Source organism: Caretta caretta, chromosome 5 (assembly GCF_965140235.1).
Source record: "Caretta caretta isolate rCarCar2 chromosome 5, rCarCar1.hap1, whole genome shotgun sequence".
Classification (NCBI taxonomy): Eukaryota; Metazoa; Chordata; order Testudines; family Cheloniidae; genus Caretta; species Caretta caretta.
Genome location: NC_134210.1, coordinates 122080747 through 122108484, shown reverse-complemented (window position 1 = coordinate 122108484; position 27738 = coordinate 122080747). Strand labels below are relative to the sequence as shown.

Genomic DNA, 27738 nt, shown 5'->3' with positions numbered 1-27738 from the left:
CCTGTGAAATATTTTTCACTATCTCGGTAATCACATCACCCCAAAAAGCCATTTTTACTCAGATTCATGCTTATAAATTTTGAAAGAAGAGGACTACTTGGTGGTGGTGCCCTTTAAAACATGATTTAGTGGATTAAGCACCCAGATCTTGGAGCCAGGCATTCTTGAGTGCCTTGCTATTGTCAGTCTTAGCATACTGCATTTATAGCACTTCACAAACACTAGTTTAGTAGACAAGTATTACTGTCCCCTTTTTAAAGTTAGAGGAATGGAGATTTATTTTTAAATAGGAATTCTCTGGCCACAGTAAAATGTAATTTCTTAGAGTTGTCTTGGAACTAACCTAGAGTAGTTGTTTTTTTTTAACATTTCCCTCTAGCAAGAGCTGTAAATACCACCTGCAAGATATGCGAAAAGCAATGCTACAGCATCTAATGTGAGGCTTGTCTAAACAGTGGGATAATGTGCTCTATGGGGGTGGGTATTTCTAAAGTGCACTAATGTTCTGTACATTAATTGGTCGGTGTAACTTTTTAAAAAAGCACTGTGTTAAAGCACACTTGGGAACCTTTAGTGCACACCGGTAGGATCTACACACAACAATGTGCAACACAGGTGTGCGCTTTCGAAATCACACCTCTGTAGAGCACATTACTCCACAGTTAGCTTGTAGATAAGAATCTCCCTAAACCTTTCTTTTTAGTCACCTTAAGCATGGTCACTGGGAGCCTTTTGGTAAAACATTTTTTACTTAAGGATCAGTTTAGGGTGTGTAGGGGGAAATGGTAACCACAAGCCCTAAGTGGGGAAGATAGGAACTTATCAGAGAACCCATATTTACATCACTTGCTGGTTCTCAGCATTTCTAACTAGCTTTCCTTTTATCAGCAAACTCCTGTCTACGGTCAAGCCCTTAACAGGAGTTTGAGTATCGGAGGCCACAACGGAATCTCTAGCAAAATGTCATCCCATCTATGCAAAGTTGTACACAACTGCTTCCCCTGTAATCGTCTCCTTTCGAAACACTTTCTAAATGATGCAATTAAGGTTCCTAATTTAACTTGTAAACTATGAAAGTAGCTCTGCTGTTTGAGTGTGCAGCGGATTCTAAAATACTCTCCCTTGAAGTTCTTATCCCAGTATGCCAGTTATCTTACTGATGTATTAAGGCAGGAATATTAAGGAAGTAATGGAAATTGGCATCCTTGTGGTCAAAGCCTGGTGGCATTATGCATCTGAGGGGAAATGTTCCCTCTATTTGCGTTTTCTCAATGTGAGTAGGTGGGTTTAATGCATCTTCTGTGACAGTCCATTTGCATTGAAGTCTTGGGTTCCCGCCCAACCCCCTGAAAGACTGTAAAAAGAACGAAGAGCAGCTGGGCACCTAATTCCCATTTGTGCATCAGAAATCTTCCCTTCCATGTCCAGAGCTGCTCTGACTTATCTCCCAGTTCCTGCAAATTCACCCAAGCTCCTGTCTCAGTCTTGAGTGTTCAGTGCCCACCTCTCAGATCAGTCTAAAAGGATAAAAATAGACAAAGGGAGAAATTCTAGGAAGGAGAAGCTGCTGCACTTCATTTCTCGTTTAGCAAACAAAATGCAGCCAGCGACTTTGCACATTGTCTCAGTTTCAGGATTAACTACTCTTTTGACCCCTACCCATTGTCTTCCTCAAGGGCATCCACTTAAGATTTCAGGCTCCCAGTCATCAGCACTCTCATGGGAGAGACCTGTGTGTGTTTCCCTCCAGACCAGGGTTTAGACTTGTTGTCCCTCTGCATCTGTGATTTCCCCACCAGGTCTGACCAGGGTTCAACATTCTGGTTAATCTTCCTCCAGGGGTGCAACCAGCCTTCGCAAAATATTTATTCTTGGGGTAAAGGCATTAGGGAGAAAACATATACAAACAAAAGCTCCTTTATGCGTTTATTCTATTTTTTTAAGTATCAACCAGGATTACACCTTCTCACCTTTATTAATTGTTAATATTTCTTGCACAATTATTAAATACAGCTCTGATAGTGGTAGAATTAGAGAGAGAGAGAGAACAAAACAAACCGTGTGAAAGGCCCTCCACCTATGTTTTCAATATGATGCAACAATGACTACACAGTAAATTATTTCTGAAAAGTTTGGCACCAGCATCAGGTATTTAGCAATGAACATCCTGTTTTGCCCTGGGATATTTCAACCACTTAACTTCCTTTATAGACAAACTGAAAAATAGCTAATAGGTTTGTATGAAATTTGTTGAATACTCTAGAAGTAATGGGCCTGGTTCTGAATAATGTTGACTTCCATTGAGCTAGATGGGAGCACCGTGCAGGATCTGGGCCCCCAGTCTGGATAACTGTATTGCTAAACCTAAATGTACCTAGATCCCTGTTTAAATGACTCCATGTCCAGCACACGGCATGTTTCCCTTCAGCCTAATTTTGCTTTAGAGATTTTTCTAGTTTCTCCTTAAAAAGAAATTGGGTGTGTTATCTAATATATATTGTACAGCCACATCAGATTGCAAAAAGCTCACTTTAAAAGAGTCTTAACTGTGACTGAAGTACCACTTAAAATATACTATCAAAAAGAAACCGCCATTGTGACAATATGACATGCAGCAGGATTTAGCAAGGAGTGAAGAGGTATCCCAGATCCACCATTGGTGAAAGTGGGAGCAGATCCATTGGCTCAATGGATTTCAACCCATTTACACCAGCAGTGGATCTGGCCTATACAAAGTGAATCTTTTTTGAAAGGTGACAAAAGCAGAAGGAAACCATGAAAGCATGAGTTGGCATAATGAAAGTGAGGACCGCTGTCCTTGTTTCAAGAAGATCACAAGGTTATCAAATAGTACATGTCCATTTGGCAGCAATGCAGAGTGATTGTGCATGGCTTAGATACAGGTCTTCTTAATGAGGCAGCTCAAAGACGTAAAGGGTTGGATAGTAGATGCTTATTGTTTGCTGCTGCTGTCTAGTACTACCACGGCTTGCATTGCTCAATCTAGTTACATCTTTGATTTAATGACCAGTTAAAGCATCTAGGCTTCACTTGTCCATCATTTGATCCATTGACCTTCACAAATTTAGCTACCTGGCTAGCCCTACCTCACCAAGATGGGTCTCTACTTTTCTTAATTAGCCTGGCCTTTTTTCTGGCCTAAAGCCTATATTCTTGCACAAGGTGCTTAATCTCTCAATGTCCCCTTCTAATACCTTTTCCGGAGTTTTGAGGATTCATTCATGTTTGTATAGTGATGTGAGGGTGGTCAGTAAAACAGTGTTCGTACAAATGAGAACCAGGCCCATGTAAGTAACAGTAGGCCTGAGCTTCCAAGCCTTGAAGTTTGGGAGAGATTCTGATCCATAGTTTTGGTTCAAGTCAATGTGTAATTCAAAGATCTTCAGAAAAAGTAAAACTAAGCTGTCCTATTTTTGTCCCTCTCTCTGAAAATGTATGTTTTTAAAGAATGGCATTCATCAAGTAGTTGCACAAGGAGGGTAGGAATCAATGCCTCAGCTCCATTTCTTATGCATCCAAGAACATATGTAATTCTCCTTGATCATGATGAAGTTAATATTGGCTGGAAAACCTTCCATACATCTAGTAGTTAGCCAACTCTAAACTTTTTTTCTCCCCCACAATGTTTGTCTCTGAATCAGTTGTTTCGCTATGGACTGTCAGTCACAGCAAAATCATTTTCACATCATTCTTCCTTCTTGCACCCAACCACATCACCCGCCCTGGGAGTGTGGTAGCACCTTTCCCCAAAGGCAGGGCCCATAAGGAATGAGCAGTGCTATGAGACTGTCTTTATCATATTTTCTAGAATGTTCATCTTGTTGGAAGGTGAAACTTTTCCAGGGTTTCTGCTGGTGGTTCTTCAACTTTTTCAGAACCAAATAGAAATTTACCTTGACAAGTGAAATTCCACAATTGGAGGGAGGGTCCCACTTTTGTGGCTGTGTCTATAACTGAACCTATGTATAGAACATGCCTAATAAAAGAGAGACAAGGTGGGTGAGATGATATCTTTTATTGGACCAACTTCTATTGGTGAGAGAGACACGCTTTTGAGCTTATATTGAGCTCTCCTTCAGATCTGGGAAACTCTTGAAGAGCTCCGTGTAAGCTCGAATGCTTGTCTCTCACCAACAGAAGTTGGTCCATTAAAAGATATTACCTCACCCACCTTGTCTCTCTAATATCCTAGGACCAGCACGGTTACACCAACACTGCATATAATAAAAGAGAAGCTTCCTCTTGATGCCTATTATGGAAACAAATAAAAAACACAGAGTGTAACTTTTCTGCCTGTACAGTCGCAAATCAAAGTTAGGCTGGAAAACTTTAAAATATTTCCAAAGTCTATTTCTTTAATATTTCATATTTTAAACCATTCTCTAAAACCTCTTACTGCAAATATCAGAGCCCCTAGGTGCACAGATACAAAAAAACTAACCATTTTTACAAGGATACACCATACATGTGTTGCAAAGTATGCCATGATCTATGTATAATGGATATATTTGTATATATTTCTACACTGAAATGTCTGATCATATGTATTATAAATCTAATAAATTCTAAATTAATATGTATTATAAATTAATCTATTTTGCATTCATTCTGAACATGGGGAAAATAGTGAGTTCAGCCTGAATTGGCTGATCTAGACCTCAAATGTCAAATGAGCCCCATGTTTTTGAGCAAAGCACTACACATTTTGCCCATTAATACTGATAGCTTTCCCTTTTGACCCTCTCCTGGGACCATTTTGTTTGGTCCCTACCTTTCAACCTAGACCATATTCACCTGGTGGGAGGAGGCAAGTACTGGAAAAATATTTATATATGTGAATCTGCAAAGGCCAATGATTCTGCCATTAAACAATTGTGTATTTTAAAGAAGCTTTATTGAGGGCACAAGAACAAACCATCCTGATGGGCAGAAAACAGAAAATATGGCAGGCGACCAGCTTGGCTTAACAGAGAAATCTTCAGTGAGTTTAAACCCAAAAAGGAAGCTTACAGAAATGCAAACTTGGACAGATGACTAGGGAGGAATATAAAAATATTGTTTGCATGCAGGGGTGTAATCAGGAAGGCCAAAGCACAACTGGAGTTGCAGCTAACAAGGAAGGGTAACGAGAAGGGTTTCTACAGGTACGTTAGCAACAAGAAGGTAGTCGCGGAAAGTGTGGGACCCTTACTGAATGGGGGAGGCAAACTAGTGACAGATGATGTGGAAAATGCTGAAGTACTCAATGCTTTTTTTGCCTCGATCTTCACAGACAAGGTCAGCTCCCAGACTGCTGCGCTGGGAAGCACAGTAAGGGGAGAAGGTAAGCAGCCCTCAGTGGTGAAAGAACAGGTTAAGGACTATTTGGAAGAGTTGGACATGCACAAGCCCATGGAGCCGGAGGCAACGCATCCAAGAGTGCTGAAGGAGTTGGCTGATGTGATTGCAGAGCCATTGGCCGTTATCTTTGAAAACTCAAGGTGACTGGGGGAGGTCCTGGATTATTGGCAAAAGGCAAATATAGTGCCCGTCTTTAAAAAAGGAAAGAAGGAGAATCCGGGGAACTACAGACCAATCAGCCTCACCTCCGTTCCTGGAAAAATCATGGAGCAAGTCCTCAAAGAGTCCATTTTTAAGCACTTGGAGCAGAGGAATGTGATCAGGAACAGTCAACATGGATTCACCAAGGGCAAGTCATGCCTGACCAGCCTGATTACTTATATGATGAGATAACTGGCTCTGTGGATATGTGGAAAGCAGTGGATGTGGTATATCTTGACTTTAGCAAAGCTTTTGATACAGTCTCCCACAGTATTCTTGCCAGAAAGTTAAAGTAGTATGGATTGGATGAATGGACCATAAGGTGGATAGAAAGCTGCCTAGATCGTCAGGCTCAATGGGTGGTGATCAATGGCTCGATGTCTAGTTGGCAGCCGGTATCAAGCAGAATGCCCCAGGGGTCGGTCTTGGGGCCAATTTTGTTCAACATCTTCATTAATGATCTGGATGATGGGATGGATTGCACCCTCAGCAAGTTTGCGGATGACACTAAGCTGGGGGGAGAGGCAGATACGCTGGAGGATAGGGATAGGGTCCAGAGTGACCTTGACAAATTGGAGGATTGAGCCAAAAGAAATCTAATGAGGTTCAACAAGGACAAATGCAGAGTCCTGCACTGAGGAACAAAGAATCCCGTGCACTGCTACAGGCTGGGGACCGACTGGCTAAGCAGCAGTTCTGCAGAAAAGGAGCTGGGGATTAGTGGACGAGAAGCTGGATATGAGTCAACAGTGTGCCCTTGTTGCCAAGAAGGCTAATTGAATATTGGGCTGCATTAGTAGGAGCATTGCCAGCAGATCGAGGGAAGTGATTATTCCCCTCTATTCAGCACTAGTGAGGCCACTTCTGGAGTACTGCGTCCAGTTTTGCGCCCCCCACTACAGAACGGATGTGGACAAACTGGACAGAATCCAGCGGAGGGCAGTGAAAACGGTTAGGGGGGTGGGGCAAATGACTTAAGAGGAGAGGCTGAGGGAACTGGGCTTATTTAGTCTGTAGAAGAGAAGAGTGAGGGGGGATTTGATAGCAGCCTTCAACTACCTGAAGGTGGGTTCCAAAGAGGATGGAACTCGGCTGTTCTCAGTGGTGGCAGATGAGAGAACAAGGAGCAGTGGTCTCAAGTTGCAGTGGGGGAGTTCTCGGTTGGATATTAGGAAAAACTCTTTCCCTGGGAGGGTGCTGAAACACTGGAATGGGTTCCCTAGGGAGGTGGTGGAATCTCCATTATTAGAGGTTTTTAAGGCTTGTCTTGACAAAACCCTGGCTGGGATGATTTAGTTGGGGTTGGTCCTGCTTTGAGCAGGGGTTGGGCTAGATGACCTCCTGAGGTCTCTTCCAACCCTAATCTTCTATGATTCTATGCATCTGCTCAGCGAGAAAGCAATTGTTCAATACTAGAAAACCTTTCAGTTTCTAATGAGTGTGGAAAACTCTCTCACATTACCACTCTGCTTTTTCTCTTCCTGCCATTATAGATAGACCCACTGTTGACAGAAGTGAAGAGTCTTGTGGGAATGCTGTAAACTATTTGAAGATAAGCAGTGTTGTCAGCATTGCAATTAATATCAAAAGAAGACCGGGTGACCTTTTCTTTAGCTGGAAACATCAGTCTTGTGTCTTGTAACTCCTTATTGGGTATGAATGTCATCACCCACAATCTCCTCTTCTGATTACCAGTAAATGTATAAATAATATAGTTATATGTAATTGAATTTGAAAAGACCAAAGCGCACACTCCACAGAGCTTGTGCTTTATTTGTAATCATCCAGCCAAACAAAGGCAGCTGTCTCGCTACAAAAAATAAATGTGTGATCTTAGGAAGCTGAGCCCTCTGCTCAGCCTTCTGGCTAACACTATGTGCAGAATCAGTCTAACAGAATAACAAGTAGAGGGGTACTTTTCTCTTTGAGAGGTAATAACTGTATCCTGGGCTGAATAAACTGAGGGTGAAGGCTGAGCTGTTTACGCAGCACATAAACTCTGCCACCAAAGGTCAGAGTTTTATCATTTCAGGATATGAGTATTACAGAGTTAATGTAAAATACTTTCCCTCCCTCCCTTATCTGTCTGTCTTCTCTTCTCCCCCTTTCCCAGAAAGTCAGTGGGGGGTTCCTCCCCTAATAATAATAGCCATTGCCCGTACAGTGCTTTTCTTCAGTAGATCTCAAAGGAGTCCACAATCTTTTAATGTATTTATCTTCACAACACCCCTGTGAGATAGGAAATTGCTATTAACCCCATGTTCCACATGGGGAACTGAGCCACAAAGAAGCTAAGTGACTTGACCAAGATCACACAGGAAGTTTGTGGCAGAGCAGGCAAATGAGTCCAGGACACTCAAGTCCTCTGCTGGTTCCCTTTTCCTCTCATAACCACTGTTACTTTTCTTTATGTTGTGTTTCAGAACTGAATAGGAACTAGAGATTGGGATTCTATCACAGTTTTGTTGTTTTTTTTAAAATGTAAAGCAAATATGAGAGTTACCCCAGTGATGACAACCTCACTGTCCCGTAGGGAAGGGAACAGGATGGGGAAAGGGCTCTTCGTTAGCTAAACAGCCCAAGATACAGGTAAAAGCTGTTCAGTCTTGATATTGATGATTTTGCTTTTAATTGTCTGTGCAGCTATGGATCCGCACAGGCAACATGGTTGCGGAGCTCCCATGACACAGGAATACCGTCTTCCTCTCTTTTTAATGATTTTATCACCTGCCAAGGGGTGCCTAGATGTGCCAGGGCTCTCCACACATCAGTAAAGGCCCCACCCCAAAGAACTAGTATGGTGGGATAACATGATTTTGGCAATTAATTGATCTTTAACTATTCATGGTAAATAGGCCCAATGGCCTGTGATGGGATATTAGATGGGGTGGGATCTGAGTTACTACAGAGAATTCTTTCCTGGGTATCTGGCTGGTGAATCTTGCCCACATGCTCAGGGTTCAGCTGATCGCCATATTTGGGGTCAGAAAGGAATTTTCCTCCAGGGCAGATTGGAAGAGGCCCTGGGGTTTTTTCGCCTTCCTCTGCAGCATGGGGCACGGGTTACTTGCTGGAGGATTCTCTGCATCTTGAAGTCTTTAAATCACAATTTGAGGACTTCAATAGCTGAGACATAGGTGAGAGGTTTATCGCAGGAGTGGGTGGGTGAGATTCGGTGGCCTGCGTTGTGCAGGAGGTCGGACTAGTTGATCATAACGGTCCCTTCTGACCTTAATGTCTATGAGTAACTCCTAAAGAAAACGAGAATAAAAAAGTAGGAGAGGGATAAGAGATGCAATGGATGTTCCCTCCCACCCCATAGGTATCAAATTATCACCAACTGGCCCTTGTCCTGGCTGCTATTAGTTGGCAATTTTTTGTGGGCATCATGGTATAGCCAGGCTTGGGGAGAAGCAGTTAGTGGCCTTATGGACTGGCATGAAGGCCGGTGTTCAGGAAAGTAGGACTCTGGCATGGCAGTCACGGTCAGAGTTTGCAAAGGTCCAGCACGCTCATTTTTTGTCCTTGTTATAGACGTGCAATGGCCCTAACAGCACCGTGTGATGAGACAGCAGTGTCGCATTAAGAATATTTACATAAATTGGGAATAACCAAAAGAAACAGTCAAAAGTGATAGTGTTGAAGCTGTTCTCTTAAACTATGCTCAGACCTGACCATTTCTGGGTGCTGCCCACACAGAAACAATTGATGTCAAGACTTATGCCCTTCACTTACACCGTTTAAGAAAGGGACTTCCCTAAGTCGCATTTTTACACTGACACTTGAACCTTATTTAAAATATTTTGTTTTGGTCATGCTGCATTATTCTGCAAACACGAGGCATGAAAACACCCATATGAGAACTATAAATGATCCTCATTTCACAAATGGGTAAACTGAGGCACAGATAGGTTATCTTACCTAAGGTTGCAGTGGATCATTGGCAGAGCAGGCGTTCAGCCACCTCATCCTGTGTTACAACCAGTAGATAGCAGTTCTTTCCTGCTTTGTGGAACATTTCCCTCTGATTAACAGCAATCGTTACCAAGCATGATCACCCAGAATGCTTATAGGGTAGGATGTATGTTCCAGGCATATTCTAATGTCCTCTTTATCTGTAGGAATATGTTGCACAAGCATTGAGAAGCGAAGGGGGTTAATCAGATTTATAAATTTCTAATTCACTCCTACTCTCTCTGCAGAGGTGTTTCATTTTTTTTCCATCATGACTTCATTTGTCAGTAGCTGACAGGCAGGGGGAATGCAGACAACTACAGAAAATTGCATCTCAGAGCATGGAACAGAAACACGGCAAACGTAAGTGGTGATATTTCCTCTGGAGTGAAAGTTATGACGCAAGAAAACCACTTTCCACTTCACAATAATCACTGAAGCATTTTGATTAGACGTTGAAGGGCCAACTGTTTTTGAGTTGTTACTTCGGTTCAACAAGCGTTATTGCTTACCCTGGTAACTAAAGGGCGAGCCAGAAGGCAATTCTTAATTAAGCTGATTTTGAATAGAGCAGAAAGGCACCACTTGGTCTCCATGTCAGATGTGCAGCGTGCCAGCCATCGGGTTATAGTTCTTCTCAGCCACTCGGAAAGCAATGATTTGATAGCAGGAAGTATAAAAGGCATCATGAATGGGTGAATGATCCATTCTCAAAGGTGAATTACATTTGTTCAAATATTTGCCATGGATTACAAAAAATTTGCTGCAATCATCAGAATCCATTTAATATTTTAGATCTTCAAATGTCAAAATAGATAGAATAATCACTGCAAGGCATTCTTACAGAAATAATCTGATTTATACATTAAGTGACAATTTCTCTCTGGGAAGGAAATGAAAACTGAACATAAACTGCTTAGGATGTGTTTACTCCTGCGTGCCTTTTTGAGTTTCACTTAAACTCCATTCGGAAAGCTGCAAGGAGGCTGAACGAAGAAGTTCCAAGAGTGTCTCAGAATGAATTTAATTACTCTGACCATCATGACTGTTTTCTGATCACAGGGAAGAGGTGCAGATGCCTTCTGTGTAGTGGGATTTAATGCTATTAGGAATAAACGGAAATGTATTTTACAAATTGGATCCTTTTAAATATGATAGTGAAAAAATAAAATCCTTATCCTTTCCAGATCAGAAAATCCATGCAGATGTTTTTCTGAACTGTTGTTCAAGAGCTGTAGAGATGGATTTTAAGCTATACAGTATCTGAATCAACCTGAACTTTGAGGTTCCCCCAGCTAGGAGTGGGAGCAAGGTAAGAGTCCTGAGACAAAGAACACAGAAATGTAAGGCTGGAAGGGACCTTGAGAAGCCATCTAGTCCAGCCCTCTGAGCCAGGACCAAGTAAACCCAGTCTGTATCAATTACCTGTGCATTTCTGCTTAGTTTGCCCATGGTTGGATCACAGATCTAATCTAAAGTAGGTGCCCCCCACATAGTTTCACTATCCTGAAGCAAATTACATCCTACCACCTATTCAATCCCCACTGAGCGTTATTCCTGGCTTGGCTGTTTACTAAAATAATGTTTCATTGAATTTCTTTGGAGACTATTCGCAGAAAGTAAAGAGGAAAATGTGTGATGACAACAAATAGGTTTATAGTTTTGCTGATTTCCTGGCGAACAATATTTTCCCCTGTTTGCTAGACTGTTTCTAATTTCACTCTCTCAATAGATCTAGCCATTTTTAAGAAGGAAAAGGTGGAGACTGTTATTGGTGCAAGAGATACGCTTGCATCCTGCATAAATACAAGGGGGGGGGGACACAACTTGCAACTAACACTTTAATCTAATTAGGCAGAACAGTTCTGTTAAAATGCTGGAAATGGCCCACCTTGATTATCATACACATTGTAAGGAGAGTGATCACTTTAGATAAGCTATTACCAACAGGAGAGTGGGGTGGGAGGAGAGAAAACCTTTTGTAGTGAAAAACACCCATTTTTTCATGATTTGCGTGTATAAAAACAAACATCTTCTGTATTTTCCACAGTATGCATCCGATGAAGTGGGCTGTAGCTCACGAAAGCTTATGCTCAAATAAATTGGTTAGTCTCTAAGGTGCCACAAGAACTTCTTTTCTTTCTGTTAAAATACTACATCATCTTTAGTTTTTAATAATGTTTTCAATGTAACAGCCGTGTTAGTCTGTATTCGCAAAAAGAAAAGGAGTACTTGTGGCACCTTAGAGACTAACCAATTTATTTGAGCATGAGCTTTCGTGAGCTACAGCTCACTTCATCGGATGCATACAGTATGCATCCGATGAAGTGAGCTGTAGCTCAGGAAAGCTTATGCTCAAATAAATTGGTTAGTCTCTAAGGTGCCACAAGTACTCCTTTTCTTTTTGTGAATGTTTTCAATGGTTTTCAGTATTTATTATGCAGATATATTGCTCAGCACTGTACAAAATGCAGAAAACATTGTCACCTCTCAGGGAGCTTATGTTAAAACATAATGATGGGCCTGATTGTCAGACTCACAACTTGAGTAGCACCTTATTCTGCAACTAGTCCCAGGGAGGTAAGGTACTATTCAAGGTGAGGTAAGGGCAGCAGAATGTGATCCTATACAATGGAATATCAACAGCTTATTGACCGTTTCAATAATTAAGTCAACATGTTACACAATTTTGTATTACTACTATATTAGCTCATGAAAGCTGATGCTCAAATAAATTTGTTAGTCTCTAAGATGCCACAAGAGCTCCTTTTCTTTTATTTCTTTCTATTTCTTTCTTTCTATATTTACAGACATTCAGCAGTAAATCAAACCAATAAACAGCCTGTTTGTTTTGGAAAACTGGATTTTCTTCGAACAATTTGGGTTCAATTGAAATGCAGTCTTCACTATTACAAAAATATTTGGTTGTGAGAGCAGAGCGGAGACTGGAGCTAGGTTATGTCACTTGAACTGAAAAGTAATGGTAGATTTGATGACATTGGCTTTGTTCAGATGCTTTAACAGTAAAGTGTTTAGAATTTGAGCAACTCCTTTAAGAAAGTTAGTGGACAAAAGCAGAGTTCCTACATCTGTTATATAACTTCCCAACTCAGGCTGCCTTTTCTTCAGCATTGCTGATGGTAGGTAGCATTGGAAAGCCAGTATCTTGTAGAGGTGCAAAACAAGTTTTAGGTATGTTTTAGGCCAAAGGACTATAAAACAGGGAAGGGTACTAAAAAATTCCCACAATTATATTAGCATCAGTGGGAAATTTTTAGAAAGTGTCCTTAAGACCTATGGATTCATGCTGAACAAGAGGGTCTAAAGGAGCTTGAGAAGGAGGAAGTGTGACTTTTGTCTCTGACAATTCCATCAACTAGTGAATTTCGTGGGTACCAGCTAATTTAATACAGAGGTTGTGTTTTGAGCTGAAAGAACCCAGAAAAATAAGTTTATTGTAAGTATTTTTAAAGTAATAAATTGTGAGTGATCCACTTAATAAGACTGACTGACACTGAATGTTTTACAAAGTAAGACCCCATTTCACCAAGGCAAATGCCTGGAGTTAAGTGTGTGCTTAAGCTCAACTGAAGTAGCATGCACATAAGTCTCAAAACACTTAAGCATAGGCTTCAGTGCTTTGCTGAATTGGGGCCGAAAATATGAGACCTGCCATTCCCGTAACAGTCATTCTGTGCTAGCCCTCTCTCTGGAACGTTCTGGGGCCTTTTGCATTATGTAGCTCCCCTATGTCAATGACGATGTATGCGGTTTCCAGCATCATCTGCGGAAGGGGTGACAGAAGCCAAAGCCAGACAGTCTAACTGGTGCAATGACCTGCTGTCTACAATTGTACATAAAACAAGCATTATTCTCAACCCCCCTGCCTGTGACAGTAACAAATAATCCCTTTGAAAGGACACCAGTCAGTCCAAATATAGCCCTTATCAGCTGGGCCATTTGTGCCACACTGGGCCACAGGCCATGCAGCAGGGAAAGGGGTGGAGGGAAGCCAGGACGGTGAGCGTTGTGGGAGCTGCTGTATTTGGGTGCTGGGGTGGGCGGGGTCAGGGAGGAAAGAGGCCTATGGGGGGCTGGAGAGGAGGTGGAAAGGAGAAGTGTGTTGGGGGGCAGAGGAGTCCTAGAGGTGAGGGTGTGGAGGGCTGGGGGAGCAGAGGAGCCCTAGAGCCGGGGATGTGAGGGATGGGGTGGGCAGAGCAGCCCTGGGCGGGCAGATGTGAGGGCTGCGGTGGGGAGGCAGAGGAGCCATGGGGTGGTGAGGGCTGGGGTGGGGGGGATGGCACAGCAGCCCTAGAGGTGCAGATGTGAGGGCTGGGGTGGGCAGGCAGAGGAGCCATGGGGGGGGCGGGGAAGCCGAGGAGCCATGGGGTGGTGGGGGGTGAGGGCTGAGGGGGGATGGCACAGCAGCCCTCGAGGTGCAGATGTGAGGGCTGGGGGGCGGAGAGGGGGAGGCAGAGGAGCCGTTGGGGGGCGAGGGCTGGGGGGGCCGGGGAGCCCGCCGAGGTGGGAGGCGAGGTGAGGGCTGGGGGTCGGGCACAGAAGCTGTGGGGCCGGGCGGTGGGCTGCGGGGCCGGCTGAGGTGGGGCAGGCGGGTCGGGGTGTGGGCGGGCCCCGGGCGGGGCCGCCTTATATGGGCCGGTGTAGCGCACGCCCGGGAGAGCGCGGCCGGGCGCAGCAGGACTCCCGCCGCCCGCGGGCCGTGCGGGGAGCGGCCGGGAGGGACATGAGCCCGCCGGGCACCGCAGCGGGCGGCGGCCTCGCAGCCCGGCGGCCGCGGCGCCTCCGCCTCCCCCTGCGGCGGCTGCTCCTGCTGCTCTGGCTGCTCCGGCTGCACGCCGCCCGCCCTGCGCAGGGGCAGCGGGGTAAGTGGGGCGGGGAGCCGGGGAGGGGGCTCTGGGCTCCCCCGCGCGCGCCCCCCCCGTCCTGGGCCCGCCCCCTACGGGGCTCCCCCGCGCGCGCCCCCCCCCGTCCTGGGCCCGCCCCCTACGGGGCTTCCCGGTGCACACCTACCCCTGCTGTTACCCATGTCCTCTGGGCCCCTCTGAACTCTCCAATGCACACCCACCTCTCTCTTTCCCTGCCCTTTTGGGATCCATTTCATACCTACCCTATAGATTCTTCCCTCAATAGACACACTCTTCCAGCCCCTCTGCCCCTCCGAAGGGCAACAAAAATGATTAGGGGTCTGGAACACATGAGTTATGAGGAGAGGCTGAGGGAGCTGGGATTGTTCAGCCTGCAGAAGAGAAGAATGAGGGGGGATTTGATAGCTGCTTTCAACTACCTGAAAGGGGGTTCCAAAGAGGATGGCTCTAGACTGTTCTCAATGGTAGCAGATGACAGAACGAGGAGTAATGGTCTCAAGTTGCAGTGGGGGAGGTTTAGATTGGATATTAGGAAAAACTTTTTCACTAAGAGGGTGGTGAAACACTGGAATGCGTTACCTAGGGAGGTGGTAGAATCTCCTTCCTTAGAGGTTTTTAAGGTCAGGCTTGACAAAGCCCTGGCTGGGATGATTTAACTGGGAATTGGTCCTGCTTCGAGCAGGGGGTTGGACTAGATGACCTTCTGGGGTCCCTTCCAACCCTTATATTCTATGATTCTATGATATATACCGCCGACTCAACCATAGGCCCTTTCCCCTCAATGAAAATCCTTCCACACACCCTATACATAGCCCCTACTCAACCCTGTAGAAACCTCATTGATACACCACCTCCCTTGATATACAACCTCATACACATCTCTATTCAGTCGTCCCCCCACCCCCAATCTTCGTACGCACTGCGTAGGTCATGGTATACATGCTCCAGATATATATGCTTGTTATTCATGCTCTTCGTAACAACTATACACTTGTATACACACCGCACGACTCAGTTTAATTTGCCTAATACTCTATATGGTCGTGATTACTAACGTTTGTATAAGTTAAGTATAAAAAGAGACTCTCCCTCCTGTGTTTGTCAGGCATTCATACACAAAGTTGTGGTCATAAGAAATGAAACTACTTCCAAACTTTCGATCACAACTCTTAACTACAGCTCACAAAAGCTTATGCTCAAATAAATTGGTTAGTCTCTAAGGTGCCACAAGTACTCCTTTTTGCGAATACAGACTAACACGGCTTCTACTCTGAAACTCTTAACTATAATTATTCCTCTGCCCCCAGAGCATTTCTAACATGTACATTGCTTGTTCAGCTTGCCGTGGTTGTTTGTGAGAGTTTATGTGGTGGAGAGGATGAGGTCAAATAATAGAATCCCCACCAAGCTAGTGAAGACACAGGCTGGTGGTATTGTAATAACAATGCTCAGCTGCTTTCTTCAACCATAGATCTTAATGCACTTAGCCCCTTACTTGGGTAATAGACAACAGTCATAATCAAGATAAGTGTAAATTCTGTTTTTGTACGAAAATATTTTTTCAGTGTCAGGCAAATCTTCATTTCAGTTGCATATTTAAAAAAAACCCGTAACTCCCTTTTAATTACTTTTTGGGAGAGAGAGGGGGATGAAGGAATCTTCTGAAATAGCTTAGCAATATTAAAAAAAAAACAAAAACCCTGTATACTTATATGGGTAATGAGCACCTCTGCATATATGTTAAATAGGGTTATCAAAATAAATAACCCCCAAAGTTTGACAGGGATATAAACCTTCACGCTTCATGGCCGAAGACCCCTTCTAGCCAAGAAAGTTAAGAAGAAATTCCTCCCCTCCCCCCCCGCCCCACCCGAAAGAATTCTGTAATTGCTCACTTTAGGGTTTCTTACATCTTTTTCTGAAGCATCTGGTACTGAGCACTGCTGGAGACGGGATGCTAGATGAGATGGACCACTGCTTTGCTCTAGTATGGCAGGACCTATTAATATTCTCTCCCCACTTCCACAAAAAGCTGCAGGCAACAGTTTTCAGGTGGTTTCACTACAAGTAAAAGGATGTTGTTTTTTAAAACTAAGTTAGGATATTTATTTAGGGGAAAGAGACCTAATTTTTCTCCTTCACTCATTGTTTCCAACTCATTGTCTTTCTGTTGGCTCCTTTAGTAGGACTTTCACTCTCAGCCATGAAAGCATGTGTGTTACTTTCTGATGTCACAGTTATAATTTTGAATTGGTTGTGCTGGCTCTACATACTTCTGATTCCATTGTCTTTTTCTTTGTTTTAGAAGAAAAATAATAATAGCTTTGTGCTAACATTTTTCGGCATTGAAATGTTTCCATTTGTATCAAGGATGTTTTTGGTAACCACAGTTCCTTTCGGAACTTACTCCTGCATGGAGGACAGCTGAGGTTACTAGGATTCCTGCAGCTAAAACTCAAATGTTATGATATTTACATGAGAAATTTCTCAGCATTGACTGCAATGCTAATACAAAGCTTTTAATGGAATGATAGTTCTACTGAAGATAAAACAACTTGTACTATGCTGTTCACGTGATACAGACAGTTGAGAAAGGTGAAGTGGGGTGGCCAGATTTCCCCTTCCAGAAGAAAGTGGTCTTAGATAAATTAACCTAGGGATGGATATTTGAATTGGAGGACTTGGGACATTGACAATAAAGGATTTATTTCAAAACAATGAAAATGCATATAGAGGCCATCTGCTATGTGTAATTATGTATTACAACACAGGGCCAAAGTCAGGCCTGGTGTAAATAGTCCTAATTCCATCAAGGGCATGTCCTTACACCTGGTCTATACTTGGCCCATCTTTACATTTTTCTGAGTGTAGTGGCTGTTCCAGGTTTTCAGTTTGCCTGATCTATGACTTTTGAACAGCCTGGACTCCGGGGTTTCAGTACAGACCATTGAAAAGCCTCCGTAGTTTTTAAAGTGTGAAGAGAGCTGTGTTACTTTAAAACCATGTTCCCAGTCCTTGTGAGGTTCTTCATTCCATGTGGTGAAGTACACCTCTTTTCAGAGATGGGCAATAAATGAACATCAATAGACATGTGTTCTAGTTTGTAATGTGTTTCATAGCAGTACTTCCTTGATTTTTTTTTTAAATATATATAGTGAACTGTATATGTTTCACCTTAGGACAGCTAATTGTATATGTTCATGGGAGGTGGTCTCCTAATGATGTTCAAGTATATTTTGTTGATATGATTGTGTTCCAGATCTTTATGGTCCTGATCTAGCTCCCGCTGAAGCCAATGGGAATCTTCTTATTGACTTCAGTGGGGACTGGATTAAGTTCTGTATCTAGCGGCTTTCAATGGAGGTCATTGACTAGATTGAAGTGGAAAGGTGATTTTTTTTTTCTGAGAGTGTATATGGACATTGTAAGGGGTGAGCAAGTGATAAAACTTTATTATTTGATACAGAGAATGAGAAAATAAGCAGTTTTATCTACTGTGACAGCAAACAGAGGAAAAAACTCCCTGTTTCTTATCAGCAGATTGAGATGTTATGGGTTAGGTTTTGCTATAGCTGTTTCTAACTTAATTTAGTTTTCTAATGCACATTAATATGTTTTTGCTTCCCGTGCTCATTTAGTTAAATTATTTAGTTAAGTTTTTTTTTTTAAATAAAGGCAGCATCTTAGAAGTAGGAATTTTGTGGTATTTCAAAAGAATTTAAAATGTTCTTGAAATGCACTGGGTAAAAAAAACAAAACACTGCACTTTTTGTATGTCATGATATTGCAGTGTAGAAAACACTTGAAAAAATGGTTACATTTTTCCATCTGCCTTCCCCTTGTAGCTATCTTTATATGTTTAGAAACTGTACTCAGAAATACACAGAAAACTTAATAAGAGATGTTTGAAATTACTTAACTACACATTCAGTTCATCCTTTCATAAGAACTATACCATCCCTAACAGCAAAATTAATCTCATGTATCTAATAAGTAAATATAATTAAGCTTTCAGTGTATTAACAGTATCTTGAGAAAATGTCAACTTCTGCACTCCTCAGGAGTTATTTTAAAAATGTTAAACGTGTGTATACATGAACTATATGTGTCTGTACAACCTGTTTGTTATGATTTTAATCAAATAGAAAACCAATTCAATTTTGAACAAGTCATGCAAAATATATTGAACAAGTCATGCAAAAAAGAGAAACACAAAGCAAAATTGTTATGAATAAAAGAAAAGGTATGGGAACGAATTACACAATTCTAGGTTCTAATATATATAAAGTTCATATTGAATTATGATAAATAGTATATGTCCTGTACCTCTGAGCCATCTAGATGATTCAGAAGTTATGACCACATTTCTGGAATGGTTTTATTACAAGCCATTTTCCTAAGGGCAGTATTCTTAAAGTTATTTTTATGAACAACATTTATAATAAATATTTACATATTCAGTATACAGAAATATATATAGTGTAACAAACATTCCGGCCATCTACATTCAAATGAAGATTTAAGAATATTACAACGTATATGTTATGTTGTTAGAACACCCTTTTGAAGGTATGTATAGGCATGCCTGAGAAACAAAAAATAAATAGGCAGAATGTAGGAAAGGAGGAAAGAAAATAATCACAAAAAGGAAATACTATGAGATTGAGCTAATGTACTAGTCCATTCAGAGTTGGTCAGCAACACAAAGTACTGTAGGTTCGTATGGGAGCTGCTTACGTGCTAATGGCTGGTATAACCTATTCAGTGTAAAGGTGATGGTTAACCATGTGGAAAGTTTTCTGCTTTTGGTCTGCATATATGGGCTATTAGATCTATACTTAGACCTGCAGTTTACTGGCTCTCAAAAAGGTATTGTGACATTGCACTCCATATGCTTTATGAAAATATGCTTATAAATGTAGAATATGCTTTATGCAAAAGGTTTTACTGGAATATGCTTTATGCAAAAGGTTTCTTGTAAGGTATCATTACAAAGCTTATAATCTACTGAGTGTGTTCATCCTTTTTGTTTGCATGTATTATTTCTATGTCTGGAGTTAGGAGAATAAAATATAATCTTGTATTACCCAGACCCTGAGTCTGTGTTGCAGCAGGCTAGCGTGTCTGGCTCAACAAGGCAGGGTTCTGGAGTCCTAAGCTGGCAGGGAAAACAGGCTCCGAGGTAATTTCAGCACATCAGGTCACAGTCCCAAGGGGATCTCTGTCACCAAACCCGTCACAGGTATATTTTGCAAGTGTTGCTAACTCTATAAGGGAATCAGTACTTGATATGATCTAGGACTTTCATGTAGTCAGTATAGTCTGTTGCCTGTCAGAATAGAACTAAGTGACCATCGAAGGGCTGTAATCGGAAGCCCAGAAAGTTGGGCGGTATTGCCTAGATTAGAACACAACTAGAATTCAAAGGGGTTTGTCACAGATGTGAGCAAATATAATTCCTTTGAGCTTCCCTGCTAATTCTGTGGAGTAGGTTTTCATGACAGCATGTACAGGAGACTCAGATCCCAGTGTATATGGTGGATACTATTAAACTTCCGTGCCCTGGAATGAAGGTCCATCAAGATATCATAGAAAATATATTTTTAAAATTACCCATCTGCATATGATATAGTCATACTGAATCACTGTCAGAAAGATCCTTCAGGCTTGTGTTGCGTTCTGTGTTGGGGGTTGTGTGATGCCATAGAGGTATTAGAGGTCTCATGAAGAATCTTGCCTAATTGATTTAGTATAGAACAGACTGGATGATCTTCAGGAGCTGTTTTACATTTTTATTTTACTGTAGTAAAGGAGCTTTTGTCAGTCTGATGTTCAGGCAAGTCAAACTCATGCTGAAGCTGTATAAAAGTCTTCATTATGGTATTGTTCAGAACCTCACACAGAATACAATGCCATGATTTAGCTCACTCTTGCAAAACTGAAACAGAAATTGACTAACCTCTGTTCTGTACCACGATGATAGTGGGGGGAAAACAGTTTATTGACCTGTCAAAAGAAAATGACTTGTCCTGAGCAAGTAGCCCAGTAGAATTTTCGAATACGAGCCACTAAACAGTAATGTTATGAGGTGCTTCTGTAATACACACAACACATAACAGATGAATAAAACACTCTGGATCTTCAGAAGAAGCTTAAGCCACCATGCAGCTAGAGAGGGCTAAGAGGGACTATTTGGAGTATTTTTCTGAGTTCATATTTTTCCCTATTTATGGTCAAAGAAGTGTCTGTATGTTCAGGCAAATGAACTCCGCTAGCTAGGAGCTAGTGGACATGAGAAGCTTGCTATAGTGACACGACAGGTTTAGTGAACATCCAGTGGCAGACATTTACAAAACTTTTCTTAAACATTACATTTATCTCCAGACTTCTTCTCCTTGGCCAGATCTATTCCACCCCCAACAATCTTCTATTCACTGAACTTTTTGAAACTTTTCACTTTTAGAGAGAGGTAAGGAATTGGCTCTGTGTACACACAAATTTGCAGAGGGACAGTAGGGTTGAGGTCTGTTATTTCTCACCTCTATATATTTATTATTTATTTTAAAACATTTTTTTCTGCTAACAAGAATGTTATCTCTGGAGACACAAATCCACAGTTTGAGAACTGCAAAACTAAGCATCTCTGATGGTACCTTCTAGACTGAGCACTGAGTCCCGTTGGGTAGATAGAAAGATTAACCTAAATAATGTATACAGAAGCCCCTGGACCCCCATAAGATTGGGTCCCTAACCCATGAACTATTGGAACTCCTGGTGGAGCAGGCATGAGGCTGGACTCTGACCCCACATTCCAAGAGTGAGGGCCCTTGGGAGACTACTAGCAATCGAGGTCAGCCTTGGCGTCTGCAGTGGCTAAGCGGTCACTTATGCCAGTAGCTTCCTCTTCTGGGAAGCATAAGGACAAGTTGGACTCTGAGTGCAACGCCTCCAAAGAGAAGAGGTGAAGCTCGCCCTCCTGGGACCTGGCTGCAAGGCTACAGAGGACTACCAGGCTGTTGAATGTTAAAGGTGCCCCCAAAGCTTCAGAGAAGCTCCCTGAGTACTGAAGCCGGTACCAGGCTAGCAGACCCCACCGTAAGGGAGGTCACATACATCACAGCAGTGTCCATGTTAGCCTTTTGGTATTGAGGCAGGGAGCAGTCACTGTCTGAGGTGGTACCAGTAGGAGCCTCACTCCAGGACTGGCTGCCTGATTACCTCCGACTCCAGTGCCCGGACAGTCCCTGTGGCATCACCTGGTATGTGCTCCCCCTCTTTGGATCATAGTACTGGCAATCTTTCAGCTGTGAGAGCCATGGTCACTCTGAGGCTTCCTTCCTGCTCTCTGATCAAGCCCCCTGTACACTTACGGAGTGAGAACCACCCCATCAGAAAACTCTGCCTTCTCATCATCCGTTTTCCAGGGCAGCGGTCAGTCTTTCCCAGGCAGGTCCCAGGACTCGGCATTCTCAGGGTCTCCAAAGGGGACTTGGAGTACCTACCCATGACCGAGGATGCAGGATGGCACAGGTTTGACCCAGTGCTGATACCAGTGATTCCCACTGCTATGGACCCTTGCACCCTGTGATTATAGCATGTGGCGCACGTGGCCCCTATGGGGGCTGCAATTTTATCCTGGCCCAGCCCACAAGGCGCAGAATGTCGTCACTGCACCAAGCACTGGATTCATCTCTGCTGTGGATTTGTGCGTGCAGCCAGGATTCAGCAGCCACTGTGCTGGCTCAAGATGACCAGAGTGTGATCCTGTCCGGAGATGACAAAGTCCTGGCCAATAGTTTGGCACCGGACCGGTCGACCACTACACCCAAGGACTATAAGATTTTCCGTGACCTCATGAGGTGGGTGGCAGGAGCCTTGGAGATATCCATAGAGGGGCTGCGAAACATGCCGCACAAATGCCTGGACACTTTACGCTTGTCAGTTTCAGGGCATGTTGCAATCTCAATCAGTGAGGGCCTTTTGGAATCTAAAAGTGTCCTCTAGCAGGCTTCAGCGTCAGTGGCAACAACACTGAAATGAGCAGATAGGAGGGACCAGACCCCAGTGATTGGATCTGAACAGTTCTAGTCCCACCCAGCACTGGGGTCCCTGGTGGTGGTGGTGGCTAACAAGAGAACTCGCCAGGGCCACCAGAAGTTGACTTCAAAGGGCAAGGAGATTAAATGCCTTGTCTTGCTCAGCGAAAAGGCATACTCTACGGTAAGCCTTCAGATGAGGCTCTCCAGTTATCAGGCAGTCCTAGTAAACTATGATTACATCAACTGAAAGGTGTTGTAATAATTTATTGACAAGATACCACAGGACTGCAGGGGCAAGTTCCAGTTCCAGATGATTCTTGTGGAGGGGCACGTGGTAGCTAGAACAGTTCTACCAGCAGCACTGGATGCCACAGATATGGCTTCCGGGGCAAAGGCAACAGCAATCACCAAGCAGCCATCACTAGAGAGCTGCAGGCAACAATTGAAGACTTATCCGTTGAGGGCTGCTCACTCTTTCACGAGAGGAGATGTGAGGTAATGAAGTCCCTACAAGACTCTTCATCCACCCTCAGATCATTAGGGATGTTTGCCACAGGCTCCCAAAGGAGGCACTTCAGGTTCCACTCTTAGCAGCAGCACCAACGGCCGTTCTCACATTTCACACAGCCTGAGCCATGCAGCTGCCGGCAGAGATCCTCAGGGAGGAATCCTGCCACAGGATCTACTTCCTAGTCGCACCACTCTGCATTGGTGCTGACCGGGCAGCTGACATCGTGTCTGTGGACAGCACACCACTGTGCCTGCGATTTCAGACCTCCCCTCTATTTAGCAACCATCTGGCACCTTCCAACAGGCCTGGTCTAGTTTCACCTCAGACCATTGGGCCCTGGAGGTGGCCCAGAGAGTTTACACCATTGTGTTTCTCTTCCTTCCCCCTAACTATCCCTCCTCCACATCCCCTTCAGGGACTTTTCCCAAGAATTTGCTTTGACAGGAGGTGCAGACCATCCTCACTTTCAGTGCTATAGAGAACATTCCCTCTCCATAGAGGTGAAGAGGGTTCTATTCACATTACTTTCTTAGCCCTAAGTAAACTGGCTTGAGGGTGCGGGAGGAGGCTTTGACCAGTACTGGACCCCTCTGAGGACTGAACGTCTGTCAAGAAGCTCAAGTTCAAGTCGGTTTCCCTTGGGTCCATCATTTCCCTCCTTGGATCAGAAAGCCTGGTATGCTGCTCTTGACCTCAAGGATATGTACTTCCACACTGTGATTCACCTGGTACACAGGCACTTTTGGAGGATTCTGTTAGACCACAGCCGCTACTGTTGCCAGGTGTTGCCCTTCAGGGCTCTCTTCAGCACTCTGCGTATCATGGCAGCATTTGCTTCTGTTACCCTGCCCGAAAGGCTCTGCTTCTGTCGGATCCACCCACCATCCCTGCCACTTCGGAGTCTGGATGTCACAAGTGGTACTGAAGGAACTAGGTGCGTCAGGGCGGTTCCATGGTTACGCGAGGGAGGAAGAGACAAATGGGCCACCCTGAGGAATACAGCTGACTAGAAAATTCTCTCTCGCATGTGCACCGTGGAATATGTATAGAGAGTACACATCTCAAAGAACATCAGTTACAGTGCAGGTAAGTAACCTCCTTTTTCCAGATATTGAAATTAGGCTGACTGGTCTGTAATTCCCCAGGACCGCTTTGTTCCCTTTTTTGCCCTCCTCCAGTTCTCTGGGACCTCACCCATCCTCCATGAATCCTCAAAGATAATAGCTGTTAAAGGTTAGCGAAGTCCAAATCAGACTGTGAAGAGCTACAAAGGGAACTCTCAAGCTAGGTGACCGGACAACTAAATGGCAGATGAAATTCAGTGTTGATAAATGCAAAGTAATGCACATTGGAAAATGAAATCCCAACTATACATATAAAATGATGGGGTCTAAATTAGCTGTTACCACTCAACAGAGAGAGATCTTGGAGTCATTGTGAATAGTTCTCTGAAAACATCCACTCAGTATGCAGCGGCAGTCGAAAAAGCGAACAGAATGTTGGGAATCATTATGAAAGGGATAGAATAAGACAGAAAATATCATATTGCCTCTCTATAAATCCATGGTGCGTCCACATCTTGACTATTGCGTGCACTGTGGTCGCCCCATCTCAAAAAAGATTTATTGGAATTGGAAAAGGTTCAGTAAAGGGAAACAAAAATGATTAGGGGTGTGGAACAGCTTCTATATGAGGAGAGATTAATAAGACTGGGACTTTTCAGCTTGGAAAAGAGACGACTAAGGGGGGGTGTGATTGCGGTCTATAAAATGATGACTGGTGTGGAGAAAATAAATAAGGAAGTGTTATTTACCGCATGGCCTACAAGAACTAGGGGTCACCAAATGAAATTAGTAGGCAGCAGGTTTAAAACAAACAAAAGGAAGTATTTCTTCACACAATGCACAGTCAACCTGTGGAACTTATTGCCAAGGGATGTTGTGAAGGCCAAGGCTATAACAGTGTTAAAAAAAGAACTAGATAAATTCATAGAGGACAGGTCCATCAATGGCTATTAGCCAGGAAGGGCAGGGATGGTGTCCCTAGTCTCTGTTTGCCAGAAGCTGGGAATGGGCGACGGGGGATAGATCACTCGGTGGTTACCTGTTCTGTTCATTCCCCCTGGGGCACCTGTCAGTGGCCACTGTCGGAAGACAGGATACTGGGCTAGAAGGACCTTTGGTCTGACCCAGTATGGTGGGTGGTATGTAATCGTTCCGAGATTGCTTCAGCTATTTTCTTACGTATCCTGTGGTAAATTTCATCAGACCCTGCTGACTTGTATACATCTAATTTACTTAAATATTCTTTAACCTGCTCTTTTCCTATTTTGGCGTATATTTCTTCCCCCTTATTGTTAATATTGTGTTAAGTATCTGGTCACAATTTACTTTTTTAGTGAAGATGGAAGTAAAATAGGTGTTAAACAACTTAGCCTTCGGGTTCATCCGTTACTAGTTCTCCTTCCCCACTAAGTAAAAGACCGACTTGTATTTTCCTTTGTCTTTCTCTTTCTCCTAATCTGTTTATAAAACCTCTTCTCATTGCCTTTTATGTTCCCAACTAGGCGTAACTCATTTTGTACCTTATCCTTTCTGATTTTGTTCCTATATGCTTGTAATATTTTTTTGCACTCCATAGCTATTTCTCTGTGTTTCCACTTTTTTTTAGGATTTCTTTTTGATTTTTCAGGTTATTAAGGAGCTGCCGGTGAATCCATATTGCCCTCTTACTATCTTTCCTTCCCATCGGGATAGTTTGCCTTCAATATTGTCTCTGAGATCTGCCAGCTCTCTTCAACGTCTACCTTACCTACCAGTTCTCTGAGTTTGTTAAAGTCAGTTTTTTTGAAGTCCTTTGTTCTTATTTTGCTGCTCTCACTCCTTTCTTTCCTTAGTTCATGAAATCTGTCGTTTTATTATCACTTTCACCCAAATTGCCGTCAATCTTCAGATTGGTAACCAATCCTTCCTTGTTAGTCAGAATCAAGTCTAAAATGACTGTGCCCCTGGTTAACTTTTCCACCTTCTGAAACAAAAAGTAATACAACTCTGTGGATTAATTGTGTAACACGACTGGTTTGCACAACTTGGTTTAAATTTGAAACTCATAAACATTATTAACTGGATTGTGCTAACTAGTCTCATTTAGCAATGACTACATAATGCCATGTTCCTTGTGCTGTGATGTTCAGTTCATTTTCGTTTCTCCCAGTTTCCTTAGTCTGGGCTGTTTATAATGGGCTGAAGTTTTGCTTCAAACCAGGGTATGATATGGGACTTGATTTCAATTCAAAGGATTCAATCTAAAGTTTCATCTATTTATTAAACTCTAAATGCTGCCTTCCCTGTGCACTGAGCTGATCCACAAACTAAATTTTTGGCATTTTTTTGAAACTATCTTTATTTTCTTTAAGCTGCAACAAATAGTTCAGTCCCAGATGTCTGTGCCACTTGCCATGCTAACGCCACGTGTCAGCAAAAAGAAGGCAAAAACGTCTGCATCTGTAACTATGGATTTGTGGGTAATGGGAGGACTCATTGTCAAGGTAGGCTATGATTTGTGAATGTGTGCAATTGCTAACAATCTTAGGGCTTGTCTATATGGTCTGTTGCTGCGCAGCAAGCCAGATGTATGAATCTACAACGCTCTGGCCGGCCCCCCACCGAGTGCCTGGGTGGACTCTGCTACAAGGCACTAAATGTTCCGCAGTGCATTTTGGCACTGCAGTCAAAGTGCACTGGGGAACTTTCTGGGTGTGGCAGCATGGTCGACAAGGCCAGGGAATGTGCAGCAGGCTAAAGTGCTGTAGGTTTAAACTCTGGGTTGCCAAACGTGAACAAGCAGTGTAGACAAGCTCTTATCAAAATATTTGGTCCTGGATGATGGCACCAAGTTCTTAGTCTGAGACCTATGTTCATACCTGACAGTCACTCCAAAACCAAGAATGCCGACAGATGCTTTTTTCAAAACTGTTAACAGTGGCAGGGGTGGGGAATGTTGGGCTGGATTTCATCAATTGCATTTAAAATAAGTGATGATTTGTAGCTGGTATACTATCCAAACAAATACTGGTGATAGTGCGTTTACCTTGTGTTTTTTTCAAATTCTAAGACGTTTGACTCAGAGACAGTCCACTTAAACTTGATCCAAAATCTGTTTTGAAAAAAAAAATTTTTTTTCCCCACAAAACCTTAAACATTATAAATGTTTACGTGATTGTTTTTAAAAAAATAATTCCAGTGGAAATTTAAAAACAAATACTCCCATTCAGCATTAGCATCCCAATCATTACTTTACTGAGAACCAGAAAATGAAACTGACTATAAACAAAATTGAGATGGATTTTACTGATTTTTCCAGTTCTCTCATCTTGGATGATGATTTTTAAAATTCTTCCAGTTCTCATATTCATAGGTAGTGTTCATAACATATGTTGTTTGTTTCCAATATATAATTATTAAGTTGGCACAGTCTCTTTAATACTTGCAGGGTTGTTGGTCCCTGGATATTAGAGAGACAAGGTTGGTAGGATACTATCTTTTATCAGACCAACTTCTGTTGGTGAAGGAGACAAGCTTTTGATCTGTACAGACCTGAAGAAGAGCTCTGTGCCGCTGGAAAGCTTGTCTCTCTCCACAACAGAAGTTGGGCCAATAAAAGATATTACCTCGCCCACATTGACTCCCTTTTAATATTGTGTATCACACGTGGATGGAGCAGTAAGTGAACCGGTGACGTCCCGTGACCATGACAATACCCTGTATTAGAACAACAGTTACAAAGT

The 27738-nt window shown here is 43.0% G+C and overlaps 1 protein-coding gene across 6 annotated transcripts in view; it reads left to right on the top strand.

Annotated features, from left to right (window-relative positions):
• Positions 1-14160: 14160 nt before the first annotated feature.
• SUSD1 (sushi domain containing 1) overlaps positions 14161-27738 on the top strand; it is a 110101-nt gene continuing 96523 nt past the window's right edge. For all 6 annotated transcript variants that reach the window (XM_075128849.1, XM_075128847.1, XM_048851118.2 and 3 more), the window contains exons 1-2: positions 14161-14399; positions 26368-26499. In XM_075128849.1, the coding sequence (XP_074984950.1) occupies positions 14168-14399; positions 26368-26499 (364 nt within the window). In that variant the 5' untranslated portion in view covers positions 14161-14167. The remainder of the gene's footprint in view (positions 14400-26367; positions 26500-27738) is intronic.